This window comes from Phocoena phocoena, chromosome 6, assembly GCF_963924675.1.
Source record: "Phocoena phocoena chromosome 6, mPhoPho1.1, whole genome shotgun sequence".
NCBI classification, from domain to species: domain Eukaryota; kingdom Metazoa; phylum Chordata; class Mammalia; order Artiodactyla; family Phocoenidae; genus Phocoena; species Phocoena phocoena.
In genome coordinates, this window is record NC_089224.1 from 80535217 (window position 1) to 80553117 (window position 17901).

At 48.1% G+C, this 17901-nt stretch overlaps 1 protein-coding gene across 1 annotated transcript in view; it reads left to right on the plus strand.

The window, feature by feature from the left end:
* FRMPD1 (FERM and PDZ domain containing 1) overlaps nucleotides 1-13852 on the plus strand; it is a 46669-nt gene extending 32817 nt beyond the window's left edge. Inside the window, exons 8-15 of the mRNA XM_065879439.1 lie at nucleotides 293-412; nucleotides 1265-1401; nucleotides 2424-2550; nucleotides 2694-2789; nucleotides 4558-4740; nucleotides 5553-5700; nucleotides 7934-8740; nucleotides 11472-13852. Of these exons, the coding sequence (XP_065735511.1) occupies nucleotides 293-412; nucleotides 1265-1401; nucleotides 2424-2550; nucleotides 2694-2789; nucleotides 4558-4740; nucleotides 5553-5700; nucleotides 7934-8740; nucleotides 11472-13852 (3999 nt within the window). The remainder of the gene's footprint in view (nucleotides 1-292; nucleotides 413-1264; nucleotides 1402-2423; nucleotides 2551-2693; nucleotides 2790-4557; nucleotides 4741-5552; nucleotides 5701-7933; nucleotides 8741-11471) is intronic.
* The last annotated feature ends 4049 nt before the right edge of the window (nucleotides 13853-17901 follow it).

The window sequence follows — 17901 nt, forward strand, 5'->3', positions numbered from 1 at the left end:
TAGGAGCATATATACACATAGACTGTCTCTGGAACAGTATATAAGAAACCAGACCCCAGAGATTTCTTCTGGAAAGAGGTTGATGGGATCAATGGGAAACTTTGCTCTTTTGAGCCTTTTACATTTTATACCCATGGGAAAGTTAAATCGGCGGCAAAGGTCTGCACTGACTGGGGAAGCACTAAAACTGAAATCTCTGGGGACTTTCATTGTCTTTTTAAAAAAGTTGTTTTGTGGAATAACTGTGAGAACAAAAGCCGAAGGTGAATCGTGTCTCTCTTACGCATCCCAGGTGGTACAAAGGGAAGAGTCACATGACTACCGCTGCCTCTTCAGGGTGTGTTTTGTTCCCAAGGACCCCCTGGACCTCCTGAAAGAAGACCCAGTAGCCTTTGAATACCTCTATCTGCAGGTGACCCGGTCTGCCCTTCCTAAAATAACAGTGGTTGTTCTCAAAGGGGGCACATTGGGTTATTTTGAACATGAGCTCAAGGCAATTAATTAAGCAGCTCCCTGGTAGGGATTATCTTTATCTGAGGGAGAGTGGGCCTGATTATCCCTCAGCATTCCTTTTTATGTTACTGAGTTGCTATGTTAGGAGATTTGCAATATATTAATGAAATTAAGGCTTAGTCCTCGATGTAGATGATACATTTTCTAATACCATTTAGGATCTTTAGAGTTACAGTTTTTACTGCTAAAAGGGGCATTAGTACTTCAGAACCTTACTTCAGAAATGATGAAACTGGGTCTTGGAAAGGTTACATAATTTGCCTGGGTTCCCCATTTGGTGATGGAGCCAAAAATGGGTTCCTTGATCTCCTAGCCCGGTGTACCACCTGTTCTGTTTCCTTAGGTGAGGTTTATTACGTCATTTTTATTCTGATGAAAAAATCATTTGGGAGACATCACCATTTTACAGATGAGATAACTAGGTGTATTGATTGTCCAAAGTCTTATAAAAATGGTGGCAGCAAATAATAACAACAACAGCAGCAGTACTTTATATTTGAATAACACAGCGTCCCTATACCTGCTTTCAAATGCATTATCTAATTTAAACCTCAGAGAAGCCATATAAGGTAGATGTGACTATCCTCATTTATCAAGGGGAAGTACCAGTGCGCAGATAGTCTTAGTCAAGTAACCAAGGTCACACAGCCCAGAATTGGCAGAGCCAGGTCTCAAAGCTGCCTTTCACCTGAGAGAACAAGGAACACAATCTGTTCTTGTTTCCCAGTTCCTCTGATCTAATCTCTCCTAGAGCTGCAGCGATGTGCTCCAGGAGCGCTTTGCCGTGGAAATGAAATGCAGCTCTGCGCTCCGGCTCGCGGCCCTGCACATCCAGGAGCGGATCTACGCATGTGCCCAGCCACAGAAGATCTCTTTGAAATACATAGAGTGAGTGGCAGGGGACTTCTTTGTCCCGCCAGCAGCAGCTGTGTTGCATTTGTAACTTGGCTGGCCCTGGGCCAGGATGGCCGGATTCACAGAAAGCTGATAGTCACCCACCTACCCATCTGTCTGTTGTCTTCCCATTCATTTCCCTCTCCACCCTGTCCAACCCAGCCTGGCTTCCCCAGATATCAGAACCTGGCTGCTCCCTCTGGGGCAGAAACCAACTCCAGATGGAATGACACAGGATCCCTTTGTAATTTCCCAGTTCCTGGGAGGATGTCTTGGGAAATCAGTTGACAACTTCAGCATAAAGCTCTTCTGAGGGCAGGAATGCCTTGAAGATTCATTTGGTGTGAACCAGTCATGTTGCCTTAGATTCCTATTAGGGTAGTTTCAAGTCCTGAGGTTCTGATACCTCCTGATTCTCAGTTTAAAATTTCACCTTGCTCTGTGTGGTGTCACCCCGATTTGCTAACCTCTTGCCTAAGCATCAAAATCGGATGGGGAATTATATTTTAAAAAATAAAACAAATCCTTGGCCTTACCCCTGATATACTAGGTCAAATCTATAGGGAGTGGTACCTGAGAATCTGTATTTTTAATGAGTTTGTTGAGAGGTTTTGAGGCTGTTAGGCTGGCATCATTCTGAAGCATGGCCTCAGGGATTCCCAGGTGCTATGTGTTGCCCCATGAGAGTGTGCTATACAGGTGTGATGAGTAATGAGCTCCTAGAATGACCATGGGGTTTAATTCCTGAATGGCTGTTTTTTGTGGAGTGTGTGTGTGTTTGAATCGATGGATGGATGGATGGATAGATAGATAGATAGATAATCACACACACACTCTTCATGTATATATTTACATATACTCCACAAAAGCAGCCATATATATCTTCTGCTGAAAAAGAAGCTTATAATTGCAGTATTCTTAGAACACTAAGTACCGAATCAAATATAATTATGCTCTTCATTAGAGTCAAGTACACTGTAAAAATGGGCCTCCTTGTCTCCAATGTCTTGTGGCAGGAAGGATTGGGGAATAGAGAACTTTATATCTCCAACTTTGCTACGAAACATGAAAGGAAAAGACATCAAGAAAGCCATCAGCTTCCACATGAAGAGGAACCAGAATTTGCTGGAACCCAGACAGAAGGTAATGTAGCCACGGCCCTTGTCGATCACACAGCTGTCTGTTGTGAAACCTCAGGGAAAGAATTTTCAACATTGACTGCATTTTAGACAAATGAAAACTCTGACTTCAACAGTCTTTTTCATTTTCTTTTTTCCTTACTTAAGCAACTTATTTCTGCTGCCCAGCTACGTTTAAATTATCTACAGATCCTTGGGGAACTCAAGACATATGGTGGGAAAATCTTTAATGCTACTTTAATGGTATGTATTAAAGAACTGTGGGGTCCTACCCTTATAAAGGTTGCAAGAGGTTCTCTGAAGATCAATGTATCTGTTAGCCTAAAATTCCTGAGGATTGGGTCATGGACTAGAATTTGTTTGGGAAACTAAATATTACGCCATTAGGGAGTGTCTATCAAGACATTGCTTAGAGCCAGCCCTCTGACAGATGCTGGGGGAGGCAGAGCTGAATGAGATGTGATTCCCACCCTAAAATGATGGAGCAAGGCACCCAACAAGACAAAGCAAAGCCACAAGAGGCACAGGACCATTGCTGTGGGGTTTGATGACAGAGGCCACCACTGCTAGCTTCAGGTTGAGTGGGAAAGAAGGGGTTAAGGAAAGGCAAGAAGGTTGGATTTGGCCAGATTTCAGTACAGAGGAAAGGCGTTTTGAGGGCAGGGTACTGTAAGAAGTTTACCCTGGAGCTTTGGGTATACGAAGGTAAAGAGGAAAAAATGGAAATCACGAAGGAAAGATAAGAATGTTAGACTGACTGCCATGCTGGGGCCCCGATTGTTCAGAAGAAGGGAAGAAGTAAGGGGTGGAAGGGTGAGAAGGGAAAAGAGAAGCAAAAGAGCCCCCTGCTGTGTTACCCATTCCTCCCCTGGCCTGCTTTTTGGAGCCTAGGCCTAGAGCTATGTGCTTTGCCGCAGTCAGTGATGGGGGGTGTGGCCTAAGGGAACTCTCCCTCACCACTCAGTCAGCCCCAGAACTCTCCAGCACAAAGCCAGACAATTTACCAGTTATATATATATATATATATTTTATAATAGCAAAACTCCTTTCAGTGCATTTGGTGTGCCTCTCAGTCATTTACAGCAGATGGGTCAATTTAATCAGACTGCTGACCTAACAATGTAAATGGAAAAAGAGAATCAGTGTTTTGAGAGAAAGGAAGAGCATCAGATAGTCAGAGGAAGGGAAAAATAGATTGAGTCTTTGTACAAGTAGAGGACTAAATGGTAGAAAAGAGACTAGATCACAGCAAGGAAACTTGAAAGTACAAGAAAAACTGCCCACTTTTCCCAAGGGCTAAATCTGCCCTCTGCCAACTGTCTAGGTCCCATCCCCAGCTCCTCTTTACCTTTCCTGTCTAAGGAAAGAGCTGGTAGTGGGAGGAGAAACCAACCACGTTGAACTGGCTCAGGGTGCTTGCTGGGCACTGGGGGTTACAAATGTAGATACATGCAGACTCTGTTGTCAGGGACCTTAGCATGGAATATGACTTAAATACAAAAAATTAGAGTAAGAAGTCTTACCTCAGTGCTATCAGAGAAGTGCAGAGGATATGGTGTGAAAACAACACAGAGGAAAAGGACTGTTGTGGTTTGAGGAGCAGGTCAGGCCAATGTTTTCTGTAGGCAGTAGGTTTTGACGGAAGCTTTTAAAGAAGGGTCAGGATTTCAGTAGATAGTGATGACAGGCAAGGGATTCCAAGAGGAGGGCACAGCATGAATATAGGTACATAGGTGTGAAACTATATGGTTGTGTTTATGGAACAGGTCAAAGTCCTGTGGTTTGATTCTCTATTGTGAAGTGTATTATGGGAGATAAAGTTATACTTAATTTATCTGTAGATGGGGCCCAGGTTAGGCTATCATCTAACTTGGTAGTCTAGGGGAGTGGTGGTGAGGACCTGAAATAAGAATCAAGGGGTTTGCAGAGAGAGGTATCATGTCCTACATGTACAATGTATTTTTTCACTAGCTTGTGAATGGAAACTAATTCCCTTTCCCCCCTTCTGCAGTTACAGGATAGAGAATCCTACATTGCCCTTCTAGTTGGAGCCAAGTATGGCATTAGCCACATTATCAACAGCAAACTCAACATCATGTCCACGTTGGCAGAGTTTGCAAACATCAGTCGTGTAGAGCTGACAGAAGAGTCTGAGAAAGTGAGCATGGTCAAAGTGCATCTTCAGAACATCAAGGTAATACGTGGGGAAGAGATTTTTGAGTCCAGCGTCTGGAATCTGGGGCTAAATATTCAAGGGTAGTTTATATGAGTTTGGATATTAAGAAAGTCTAATGTCCAACATTTGCTTAAGAGGTGGAATTGTCCATTCTGTCCCATCAAAGGGAAAGTGATGAACAGGGTGCATTTTCCTGGACAGGTCCTAAAAGGTTTTTTATATAAACTGAGCTGGACCATGTACTTTCCTGATGGGTTCAGAAACTTAGATGGGAGCACCAGAGGGTTTTATTACATGCATGGGACCAGAATGGCTGCCCAGGATTTTGGGTGGCAGCAGTTAAAATGGGTAAATGGTGTGGGGTACTTCCTGAGCCTCTCTGGAAGGTCCTACAGTTATCCTGCCTTCCTTTGATTTAATCCCAACGTGCTCAGGGCTGGTGCTTCATTCTTCTTATCCCCCTCTCCTCCTTCTCTACTCGCTCCTGCTTCTTCTCCTTTTCCAGGTCAGGTCTTGAAGGGGTCCCATGGTATGAATGAACAGGGTAGGGTGGTTGGGATAGGGGGACAGGAGACATTGTGGAGATTGGATGGGAGGATCCCACTGTGCATGTGTGAGTGTGTGTGCATGCATGTGTGGTTGTGGGTGTGCACACATGTGCACACTCATTTCAAGTCTTGTAGATGAGAAAATGGGACACCAGGGGGCCTGCCTGTGGACCGTGGCTGGATTTAGTTGGAATCTCTCACTGGCGCCACATGGCCTTGTTGCCAGTCTTCAGACTATCCCTTAGCCCTTTATAAACATAAGAGCTCTTTTTACTTTCAAAGGTTCTGACTTTGCTGCTGGAATCCAACAGTGCAAAAGACCTAGCCTGCCTGATTGCTGGGTACTACAGGCTATATGTCGACCCAGTTACCTCCGTTTTCCTCTGGCCGGGAAACAAACAACAGGTGCACCGGGTATCCGCTGAAGAAGGTGAGGCGCTGAGGCTTGCCCCAGTAAGGACAGGCCCACTTCACTGCCTTGTAGGTCAGGGCAGCCTAAAAGGAGGTGGTACATTGAATGGATCTGAGACTCCAAGTGGAAGTAAGCAGTTGATCTTTCCAAAATCCTAAATAGAGAAGCTTTCTTTGTACCTGAGAGTCCCCTAAAGCCAAAGAAGGCTTTGGAAGGTCTCTGATTCCCTGCAGTATTTTCTAAAAGCATCTCTAAGATCCACTGCATTTTATCTTTCTTTGCCGGTAAAACAAGATGTCAGTTATTTGTTCAGAAAATACAGCTGACCTAGCTTCTCTTCCCATTCCTGGGCACTCTTTTGCATTTTCTTGAATTACAATAAAAATTCTCAACCTCACATGTTTAGAAGAAGGGGGTACCTGGAGATAGAAGGGAAAATCATATGATGTAAGGAATGAAGTAGGGGAGGCCAGATGAGATGAACATTTTCCCAGGCCAACTCCCAGTTTCTACCAGGCTTTGCTTCAGCACTACTTTTTTTTTAATTGGGGTATAGCTGTTTTACAATGTTGTGTTAGCTTCTACCACACGGCAAAGTGGAGTTCCCTGTGCTCTATGGCAGGTTCTCATTAGTTATCTATTTTATACATATTAGTTAGTGTATATATGTCAATCCCAATCTCCCAATTCATCCCACCCCCCCCTTTCCTCCCTTGGTGCTTCAGCAGTATTGATGCAGCATTTTCCCAGTGGTTTGCTGATAAATGTTTAACAACTGTCTCTGCAGGGATAAAACAAAACAAAACAGAATTCTAATTTGAAGCAATTGCCTATTTCCATGGCATAAACACTCCCACCATGACTAATTTCAAGCCCCCCATGTGCTGTCACTGAACATGAAGGTGGGGAGGGGTGCTCAGTAGCGCACCATTACATGGCATTTCCTCCATGTGGATAAAATATGCATAAGTAATCATAGATACTGGATGAGACTAAAGTAAAATAATTAGGAAGTGAAGATTTTGTGTGCTTGTTACCTTTGTCTTTCACACAATTTATGAACAAGGGATGATACTTCTGAATATGGTCAGGGAGACAGCGCCCCATGGAGTGGTGCTGTTGTGGAGGCCTGCTGGGGGCGCAGGGCAGGCGGCAGTGGTCACAGGAGGCCTCCAGAGCAGGAGGTATTTGAAAGAGGTCATGAAGAACATGGTGGAGTTAACCAGGCAAAGAAGGGAGGAGAGATCCTTTGAAGCAGAGGGGACACAATGGAGGCATGACACGAAGGGTAAGGTCGTGATGTGTGAGAAGCTCCCTGTAGTGGCTGGAGCATGGGAAGGCTGCAGTGGGTGACCAGGCTGCTGAGAAGGGGTGGGGGCTGCACTGTGACAGGGGACAAAGTTGCTGAGGAGGGGTATGGACCATCCTGTTAGAGGGTGACCAGGCTGCTGAGGGGATCAGGGCCATCCTGTGAGAGGCCCCAACCTTAGTAGGAGAGCTTAGGTGCTTCCCTGTAGACGAGAGAAACCAAAAGAGGGTTTAAATAGAGTGTAATGTGATCAGAGAGAAGTTTAGAAGGATCACACCTGGAGGCTTATGGTGCCTGAGAAATTGGAGACCTGGCTCAATGCCCCCCAACACGCTCACCATGAATCCCTCCCAAGTACCAGCAGTGGATGACTTTTAACTTTCCTAAAAGCCCTGTGGCACCAGTAGGTCCCTAGGCCAGGCTTCAGAATGGTGCCAGCCTAGCAGCCTCAGAACCCCCAATAAAGTTGCTAAAATACGGATTCCTGGGCCTCACTCCCTAGATATCAGACTCAGTTCATCAGGGCTAGGTCCAGGGATCTGTTCTGTTTTGTTTTTTTTAATGATTCCCAATCTAATTTTGATGCCCAGTCAGGACAACAGAGCTGAGAGTTTTAGGAGGGCCTTAGGAAACCAACTAAATACCCAGATGTTTCCATGGACAGATAGATCTCCTTGGATATGGAGGTAATCCTGTCTCCTTTAGTGGTTGTTCAGATAGATGTGGGAAAGGAGACTTGACACTGTGGGGAGAACATGGAATTTGGGGTCCCGTGGACCCTGTGTCAGTCAGTGTAGCATGACCTGGGCCTGTCACCCTTCTGAACCTCAGTCCTCTCATCTGGAAACTGGGAGGGCAGGCAGAGAGGGGGCGGGAGGATACATAAGCATCTGCCTGTCCCCAGATGCTGTTTTGTAACCCTTGGTGTCTCCTGTGTTTCAGGCTACGAATCCAGGGCATGCAGTGACTCCGAGGAGTCCTCTGAAGTGGACTGCATGTTGGAGCCCCTCTCTGACAGACACCTGCTGAAGCTGGGCCCCTGCAGACCACTTGTAGAAGAGGAGCAGCCTCCTGGGGACAGCTCCACGCCTGAGGTGGCCGAGAAGGGCCCAAGCACCTGCGGGGCCAGCAGCAAAACAGACAGTGCTGAGTCTGAGGCATCAGACTCGGCCAACGCTGAGAGCCGAGGCTGCAGGACCAGTGGCTCAAGCGAGTCCATGGATGCCCTGGAAGAGGATGACCTGGACGCCTGCTCCTCCAGCAGCTCCGGCTTCTTCCACCTGGGCTCAGTAGGCTTCCCAGAGAATCTTGATTCTGACAGCCAAGAGGAGAGAAGCAGGATCGAAACCAGTGGCTTTCTCTGTCTCCTGGACCTGGCTCGGAGAGCCATCCCTGAGTGCCAGAAGACAGAGTTTTCTGAGAGTCCCGCTCCTGAGACCTTCAGCTGGGGACCGGAACTGAGCGCGGTCAGGCTGGACCCCAGGATGTACGAGGGCAGCCAGATTGACTACTACAACCTGTGCACCAATGTCTCCCCCGCCAGCCACCTGAGTGACAGCTCGGACAGCACAGCTTCCCGGCAGGGTCGGGGCCTGGCAGCCTGGGCCCAGCAGGGAGGGCCTGAGGCCCAGCCCAGCTCCACGCTGCAAGCGCTGGCCCTGTGCCTGCCGCTGGCCTTGGAGGATGGCAGTTCGGATGAGGAATACTATGATGCAGCTGACAAGCTCACACCCCCAGATGCCTCCTCAGGTGAGCCCTCCCCCGCAGGTCTGTGGATTGTGCAGGCAGCTCCTCAGCACCCACCGGGGTCAGGGGCCAAGCTTGATGGGAAAATAGGTAGGTAAAGCACGGTCCTTGTTCTCTTTTGAGGTGGGCCAGCTGGGCTCAGTGGATCACATTATGGGCATCCCGACTTCAAGTAAGGGCTACAAGGGAGGTTCAGAGAACTGTGGGCAGGCAGAGATGGGTGGCATTAATTCAACAGTGGCAATCAGGGAAGGCTTCCCAGAAGAGGCAGCAAATGGGCCAGGCGTTGTAAGATGGACAGAATTTACACAGAAAGAAAAGGGTTTGACAGCCCAGCAGAGGGAAGCAGCTGTGCCGTTGTTGACCCCAAAGCTTTAAATGAGGCCTTGAAACAAAAAGAACCTAACTGACAGGCTGTTAGTGGCCCTGAAGGGACCCGGACATAAGGCAGGGGGATCATGTTTCTTTCCGGATCCTCATCCCTTCCTCCACAAAGGGTGTGGGGTGTCTTTCCACACAGAATGACTTCCTAAGCTGACCAGAGATCCTGTGGGACATTTACACACACACACACGCACACACACACACACTCTCTCTCTCTCTCTCACTCTGAACTCTGAAGAAAAAAATTGGAAAATAGCACACAGACATTAGGGGTGACCTACTAAGAGCTGGGGAAGCTGCAGCCCTTTTCTTTGTTCCAGCCCTTTCCTGTTGTGCCCTGCCCTCTAGTGGTTTCCCGTTGCTCGTGGGAGAAAGGCCAGCTTCTTAGCAGCCCCTGCAAGGCTTCTTGAGGCCCTCTGTGACATGGCCTCTGCCTGTTTCTCTCCTTCCCCCTGAGCCCTGTCCATGCATTCCTGCCACACAGACCTCCTTGCCATTCTTTAAAAGTGCCCAGTTATTTTCTACTTCCAGCCTTTCCACCTGAAACATTCCTCATCCTGATCTTTGCTTGCTGATGCCCATCCATCTATCAGGCCTCAAATTCACTTCCTCTGGGAATATTAACCAGACCGCCAGGACTAGGGCAGGTCTCCCCATCCCTGTCACACACCCTGGGTGCTTCCTGCCTGGCACTTGGCACTGCCTGTAGTTGCATATTTATTTGTGTGATTTTTGTATTGATGTTTCTCTCCTTCACTAAACTGAAAACTCCTTTGAGTGTGAACTGTGCGTTTCACACTCATCTCTGTGTCCTGGCACATAGTGCCTGGCGGTTGCTGCTAAATGGATAAATGAATGCACTCTCCACCATCTACCCTGACTTCGTTAACCGACCTAGAAACCTATGGCCAGATTGTGCCCTGCTTCCCACAGAACCCAGCCAACTGCCATCCATGCCCCCAGCCTTGCCCTTCTGGGTCAGCCATTATGCTAGAGGCAAGATGGGCGTGAGACAGACCATCAGTCAAGGCCTTCCTTTATGGGAGTCCAGTCAGGGATATAAGGTCCACACTAGATACTCCCTCTTTTACAGAGAGCCAGTGAGGAGCTGGGGAGACAGCCCAGACCTGGGACTCCTGAGCCTGGGGTCTGGTCTGGCCCCTGACTCAGTGTGGGAGCCTCTCCCTTTTTAGGCTTCAGAAACACCCTTGGTCAGTGGCTGTAGGTGGCCTAGAGCGGCAATTCCAAAATGTGGCTGGAATTCCAAAACATCGAAATCACCCAAGGGACCTGTTTAAAATATGGTATATTCCTAGACCCCAGCTTCAGAGATTCTGATTTAGGAGGTCTGAGGAGCAGCCTAGGATTTGATGAAGTTTTTAATAAAGTTCAGCCAGGGTGCAAAACACTGGTCTGAGTCTAAGAGCCCTCTGGTTCTCAGGTGCTAGCCTGTGATCTTAATTCCTTCTGGCTGATTCCCAGGACTTCTTCACAAAAGTGCATCTCCTTGCAGAAAGATCCATCCTGGTATGTGCAAGACCCCTCATGCCCATGACTGAGAGTCACAGCCACTTTTTGTCAAAAGAAAGCTCGCTTGGGACCCTCACCCATGTAGTGACAATCATAACAATGACAGCACTGGCTCCCTTTAGTGAACACCCATTAGGCACAGGCCTTGTGCCAGGAGCTTGATACGTACTAAGTCATCTAACCAGCATGGCAGTGCTGATCGACACCACTGGTACTGACTGACTTGGGTTAATGTAAGCACAGAGAGAAAGTGTTGAAAGGATGTAAGATAGCTTAGAGAATTGCCAGCAGAGGTGAAGACCTGGTTCAGACGCAGGCAACAACCAGATCGGGGGTGGGATAGCAGGATTCTTCATTGTACTGTCAGGATACTGTGGCTGCAAAGAACGGGCTCTACTGTTTTTTGTGTTTTTTTTTTTTTTTTAATCAATGTGTTTGAGTTTGAAATTTTAGGAAATTTTGTGACTGACTTTCTAGGTCATAAATCTGACCACTTGGCTGATGTGGATAGGGCCCCTTCATTAATAGTTCCAGCAGACTGTAACCACTGGGGAGATGTCATTCCCCAAAAGGAAGTTGGGGTACTGTGACCAAAAGATAAGGCAATGGATCTTGGGCAACCAAGAACCAAAAAAGGTCTACCACGGTGATCATCCCCATCTTTCAGAAGAGGAAATTGAGGAGCTCAAGATTTAACATGCCCACGGTTACACAGCCCAGCCAGGATTTGAACCCAGGCAATCCTGAGTCCTGAGCCCAAGATCTACAAGTCTTTTTGTTGTTGTGCTTTTCACGTTCTTTTTTCTTTCTTGGTTCTCAGGGCTCAGAGCTGCTTCTGCTGCAGAAACCAGTGCCACAAGCTCACAGAATAAGGCCAGCACTTGCAGCCCTGAGGACAGCCTGAATCCGGAGCCAGGGGGAAGAGAGCCAAGCAGAAGGGGAGGGGTGAAAAAGTATGCCAAGACCCTGAGGAAAAGAAGGTCTTTCCTAAAGACCGACTACACCTGTCAGGTCTCATTTCCCCTGATGCCATCAGCCTCCCTGGAGAGCGTGGACGACGTGTGCTACTATGACCGGGAGCCCTACCTGGCCCTCAGTGCACCCTCCCCAACTGTGTCCTGTCTGCAAGACGTGCAGGGTGAGCCTGGCCTCCTGGAGACCAAGGCCCTGGGGCTGCTGGCTCCCCTGAGGGAGACCAAGAGCAAAAACCCCGCCTCCCGGGCCATGGAGATGGAGCCAGAGACCATGGAAACCAAGTCGGTCATCGACTCTCGAGTGTTTTCTATTTCTGCCATTCGCCTCCGGATTGACCCCAGCCATAAAGAGAATTCTGGGATTGCCCCTCTGACCGCCAGTGTTGCCAGTTCCCCAGAAAACACTCCTCACAGTCCCAACCCAGGCTTATCTGGCCCAGATACAGCTCAGGTAGGGCTTCCCCAGACCTCATCTCCATTTCAAGACTCGGATGGCAGTGCCCCCCGAGAACTTGCCATGGAGCTTGGGGACAGCACCTCCTCCCTCTCCAGTGCTGACTTGAACCCAGACAGAATCTGCCTGACCAGCAGCCCAGGGCCACATAATATCTCTCAAGGAGGCACACTAGAGCTGGGAGGAGTCCAGACAGAAAGAGGACTGGGATCTCTGTTTACAAATCATATGCAAGAAACTGCCCCCCAGGACACAGGGTCTCTGTTGTCTCCTCGAGACAGGCCTAGAAGTGGTGAATGTGGAATAAATTCAGAAGAGAAGATGGCTTCTTTCCCTACGAAGGAGGAGCAGCAAGGACAACTATCTTTGGAACATGATAGAGAAGTTACAAACAAAAATGGCACCAACTTATTTCATGATGAATCTGAGAAGGATCCAGGTGACCCCAAGGGTGACATGTTGAATGCTGTTCAACAGACTGTTGGTGTCAGTGCTCCAGCTGGTGGCATGGTAGCCTCCCTCTCCTTGGAGACTCCTGTAACAAGGACTGAACAGACCCCACCACATTCCCCCAGAGACCCCCAAGGACAAAGCAGAGAAACCCCAGGCCAAGCCTGCCAGGCCCAAGAACAAAAACTATTGGCAGAGCTGGATTTAGACCTGGATTTCTTGCTTAGGGACCAGACCATTTCATCAGCTTTCCCTCTGGAGGTCAAGGCAGAGCCACCTAACCATGTGATAGGGGAAGATACCACCCCTTGGGACACTCCTCAGCAGGTCTGTTTGAATCCAGGGCCTTCTCTGCCAGAGCCACTACCGTGTTCTCAAGAGGAGCCCCACTTAGAAGGTTCAAATCATTGTTCACTGCCAGAAAGCAAAGACAAAAGCCCTAGCATGTGCCTTCCTAATGAGAAGTCTTTCCTGTGCTTTGCCCCAGAAAGCTATCCTAAAGTTTCTGCCAGTCTCAGGACGGCCACATCTTCGGGGTTTGCAGGCATGAATGAGACTGTGGCCCCTAGAACTGGGATGGAGCAGTGCAGCTGCCAGTTCTCCTATGCCACGTGCTTCCGTGGCCTGCAGGCAGAGACGGAGGAGGAAGACAGGGGCCTGGAAGCACACCCCACAGCCCCCCTCACCTCACCACCCTCTGCAGGAGGCCAGCTGGCCCTGCCCTGGAGGCCTGCCCGGGTCCACAGCTGCAGCACTGAGCCCCTGTCGAGGAACAGCCACATCTGGCCGGAGTACTGCGCCAGGGCTCTGAGACAGCTGAAAGCTGCCCCTGCCAGCACCCCCGAGGGCTTCATCCAACTCACGGAGAGCTTGCTGGAATTAGAGAACATTTTAGAAGCTTCCTGGGGAAATGGGAACACGCACCCTCCCGAGAAGTGCACCTGGCACTTTTCTGAAAGCAGGAGCCGCCTCTGCATGGGCTCCCAAAAGCTCCTGTTGAGCTGTCAGCACGTGATCAGAACGGACCAGTCCCCCGAGGAGGTGCAGGGTGCTGTGCGCGACACCTTCCAGCACCTGGTCCAGCTGGCCGGCCTGTGCTTCCAGTTCACAGCCTGCAGCCTCTGCTCCACCCGACACAGAGAGGCAGCGGGGAACCTGAGGGATGTGGTGTACACCTACCACCAGTTTGTGGAGGCCGCTAAGCTCACCTGCGAGAGAGGCTACCATGACCTGAGTGTGAAACTCTTGGCCCGTCAGTGTACGGCCCTCACAGCTGCTGTATTCTGTTTGACCCAGAAGTTCTGGTTCTCCACTGCCCTGTGAGAGGGCCAGTTGGCCAGACCCCCTGTCCTGCCCTGGACACTTCCCTGAGCAGCTCCTACCATTCCTCTGCCCACCCCTCTCCAATGTTTATTATTTAGAGTGTTCAAATAAACCGCTGCTTACTCTTTGCCTGAATCATACAGAGTGATGACAAGTTTGGGCCAAAAGCATCCGCTCATATTTGTTCAGCAAACATTCACTGGCTTATTCATAAAGATGAGGAAGACAAGCCTCTGCCCCTGGCCAGGATGCTCACAGCCCCTCTGGGTGGGTACAGACAAGCAGATTGCCATCAGTAATGTGTGTACCCTAGGAGGAGCATACCCTGCGAGTGTGGAAGCAAGAAGCCACAAACTGTCCCAAGAAGGCAGGGATGAGGGAGGAAGGTGGAGCCACTGAAAAATTGTCTTGACTTCTCACATCACACTGATTTGGCAATAACCTCTGCAAATAGGAGTGAATACTTGGGATATTTGATAGATTCCACCTTCACAAGTTTTGGTTTGCAGCACCTGCGCCCGGAGGCCTGGTATTCTTGGCGGCCTCGCTGCGATAAGCATAGGTTGCCACTAGGTGGCAGTAAGCACCTTAGTTGCCTGGCCCCCCCATATCCAGGTGTGTGCTCTGTGTGTTACCTGAAATCGACTCCACCCTCTATCCGTTTTAAATATCTAAAAAGGCAAACATTAAAACCCTGAACTAGATTTGCCTTTTTAAGACTAATACTAGAGCAAAAGAAATATATTCAGAACCTTTCTCACTAATTCCAGTAGAGCCATTTTAATCCCTGTTAATCTTGGTGGGACCTTGGTCGGACATGCTACTTAACCTCTCAGTGCTTTGGTTTTCTCTTCTGAATATTGGGGGTACTAGTGCCTGCTTTGTAGGGTAGAAATCTAGTAAATACTCAAAAAAAGTTAGTAATAATCCCCAAAGTTTACGGATTCTTCTCCTAGTATGAAACCCTTCCTTGCATTTTGTTTTCAGACTCCAGGAAAACTGACCTGAAGACAGCCTTGGGAGGTCTTTTTCCCCTGGCTTTTCTGTCCAGGCAAAAGGTGGTTTAGACACTCACTTTAGGCTATCAGAGTTTACTCAAGCGGTCCTTCTGGGGCTCCTGATCAGTTGTGGGCTCAGTGCTTCCTCTGCAATTTGTCTCCTCTAAAGTTCCCTAATTTCTCTCCTTCACCCAGCAAAAGCAGGGCAAAGGTGAGGGTGTTAAGTGACATACCCAAGCTCTTGCCAATCAGAAGGAAAGCCATATTTGGGGAGAAGAGAAGAGAATCTACCCATCCCCTGTTACCAGTTACTTAGTAGCCAGTTAACCAGTACTAGTGCCAGGAAAAGATTTATTTTCTTAAAGACCTGTTTCTTTTCACAGAATACTTTGAATAAAATTTAAATAAGGCTCTTGAAAACAGATTTAAAGTGATTTCATGACAATGGAAAATAGGAACAATAGGACACCCAAATACTAAAAATTGTATGATGCTAAACAGGACTTGAATACTTTTACTGTGTTCACAAACTTAGGGAAGGAGCTCAGGACTTCAACGCAATCAGAGCTTGAATCCTGGCAGTGTTGTTATAGGTGCTTCTCTGAGCCTCATTTTCCCCAAATGACAAAAGGAAATAACACTAGTCTCATTTAATGATGGCCTACAATGTGCCAGATGCCTTATTTTGATAACTTGAATACATTTTCTTATCAACACAACACCCCAAACTAGAGATTGTTATATAATACACATTCAGCATTATTGTGAGAAATAAATTCTCATGGAAGGCAGGATGGAGACTGTGAAGCCTCAGGCACCGGCACTCAGATGTTTTGTTTCCTTCTTCCTTTGCTTCCTCTCCCCTCAAATCCGTTAGCTTCCTTGGGTTGCTACTGTATGGAGCCAGCATTTTTGCTCTGAGCCTCCATGAGGTGTACTAAGTCCCAGAAGTTCTGAAGCAACCCCTCATTGCTTGTTGAGAAGCTAAAGTACAGGGGGTTTGCCATGTTTAGCACTTTCTCTGAGATACACAGCTCCCTACATGAGAGCAGGACAGGACTGCCTACTCCTCAACACAAGAATCAATTGTTTAATGACTGAGAAACGACTGGATATTTACACTCCTTCATTTTTCCACCCACCAACATATTGGCGGATTTATTTCTTTAAACAAACATTTATGGTACACCCATGCCAGGGTGCCTGATGTAGGATTATGGATGTAAATAGTTGGGTGAGAATCTTATCTGCAAGGGCTCCTGGTCCGAGAGGTAGGATGACATGTAGAGATAGAGACCTACCTAAGGCATGGTGTGCTCAGGACTACCAAAGAGAACAGATAAGGTGCTGTAAGAGCTCAGAGGAGAGAAGTAATTTGGGGGTGTTGGGGGGAGTGGTGATCAGGGAAGGCTTCCTGTAGGAGGCAGCATTAATTAGAACTAGTATGTCAAGAAGTATTGACTGGGGACTTCCCTGGTGGCGCAGTGGTTAAGAATCCGCCTGCCAATGCAGGGGACACGGGTTCGAGCCCTGATCTGGGAAGATCCCACATGCCATGGAGCAACTAAGCCCGTGCACCACAACTACTGAGCCTGCGCTCTAGAGCCCATGATCCACAACTACTGAGACTGTGTGCCACAACTACTGAAGCCCGCGCGCCTAGAGCCCGTGCTCCGCAACAAGGGAAGCCACCACGATGAGAAGCCCGCGCACCGCAAGGAAGAGTAGCCCCTGCTCTCTGCAACTAGAGAAAACCCACACGCAGCAAGGAAGACCCAACACAGCCAAAAATTAATAAATAAATTCATAAAAATAAAGTAGTTTTTTTTTTAAAAAAGTATTGATTGAGTAGCTATTGTGTCAGGTTTTGATTTTGGTAGATAGGAAGGTAAGTTTTTCTCAAGAAGGGAGAAAAATCACTTGTTTGTTTATCCTGTTGACAAATATTTACTGCATTGGCACCGGGAATACAATCACTAACGTGATAGATGTAAGTCCCTCGAGGAACTTATAATCAGCAGGGAAGACATAGAAAAAAAAAAAAAAAAGATTACTGATAGGTGAAGATTGAAATAAAACGAAGAGTGCCAAGATGGGGCTGGGATGAGCCAATCTTCCCTGGGGGCGCGGGGTGGTCAGTAAAGGCCTCTCTGAAGAGGGAAGGTTTAAGCAGAAGCTTAAAGGGTAAGAAGGAGCCAGCCATGTAAAAAGTGAGAGAAAAGGGAACAGTAACTGCAAAGGCTTTTGTTGTGTTTAAAGCATTTCAAGAAGATGGGTGTGACTGGAACACAGCAAGCTGGGGGAAGAGTGATAGATGAGGTCGGAGGGTCAGCCAGGAACCAGGCCATGCAAGGCCTTGGGGAGGTTAGATTTTACATCCAATTACAATGGGAAGCCACTGAGGGGTTTGGAGTAAGGGAGACACATAATCATTCGGCAAATGGATGGACGCCGGAGGGGGCTGGGCAGTGATACCAGCTAGGTGGCCTTTCTGTGGGGAAAAGCCCCACTTTTGAATGAGCTTCATGAGCTCATTGAAAAGTGAAGAGACACCAGAGCAGTGGCAGGGAGGGATGAAAGGTATTCGGTACAGCTGAGTGCAAGGTGCAGGGACTGGAAGGTGTGGTGGGAGCAACTGAAGACCATCTGAGCCACTTTGCAAGTCCTGCTGAGTGGAAAGCCAAGGCCAGCTTCTGAGCAGAGAAGACAGCTGGGTTTCCGAAAAAGCCCTTTGAGGAAGAAAGCATGTTTAGTTTTAGTATTTTACAAGTTGCTCCAGTAGCAGATTATAAAGGATGGGTTAAAGCATGGACTGGGGATGGGGTGGGAGGCGGTGGAGAAGCTGTGGAAAGAAAAGTCCTGAGGGGAACCGTGAGGCCAAGGACGGATCCAACAAGGCTGTGGTTTCTTGGGCAGGAGGTGTTTCAGGCTCATTCATGGTAGGGTCCCTCAAAAGCATGAGACCCCTAGGACTGCAGGAATAAAGGGAAGAGTGGTTGATAGCTTTTATCAGGCCAAGGCTTGGACAAGTCGCTTCAGGTCTCTGAGACT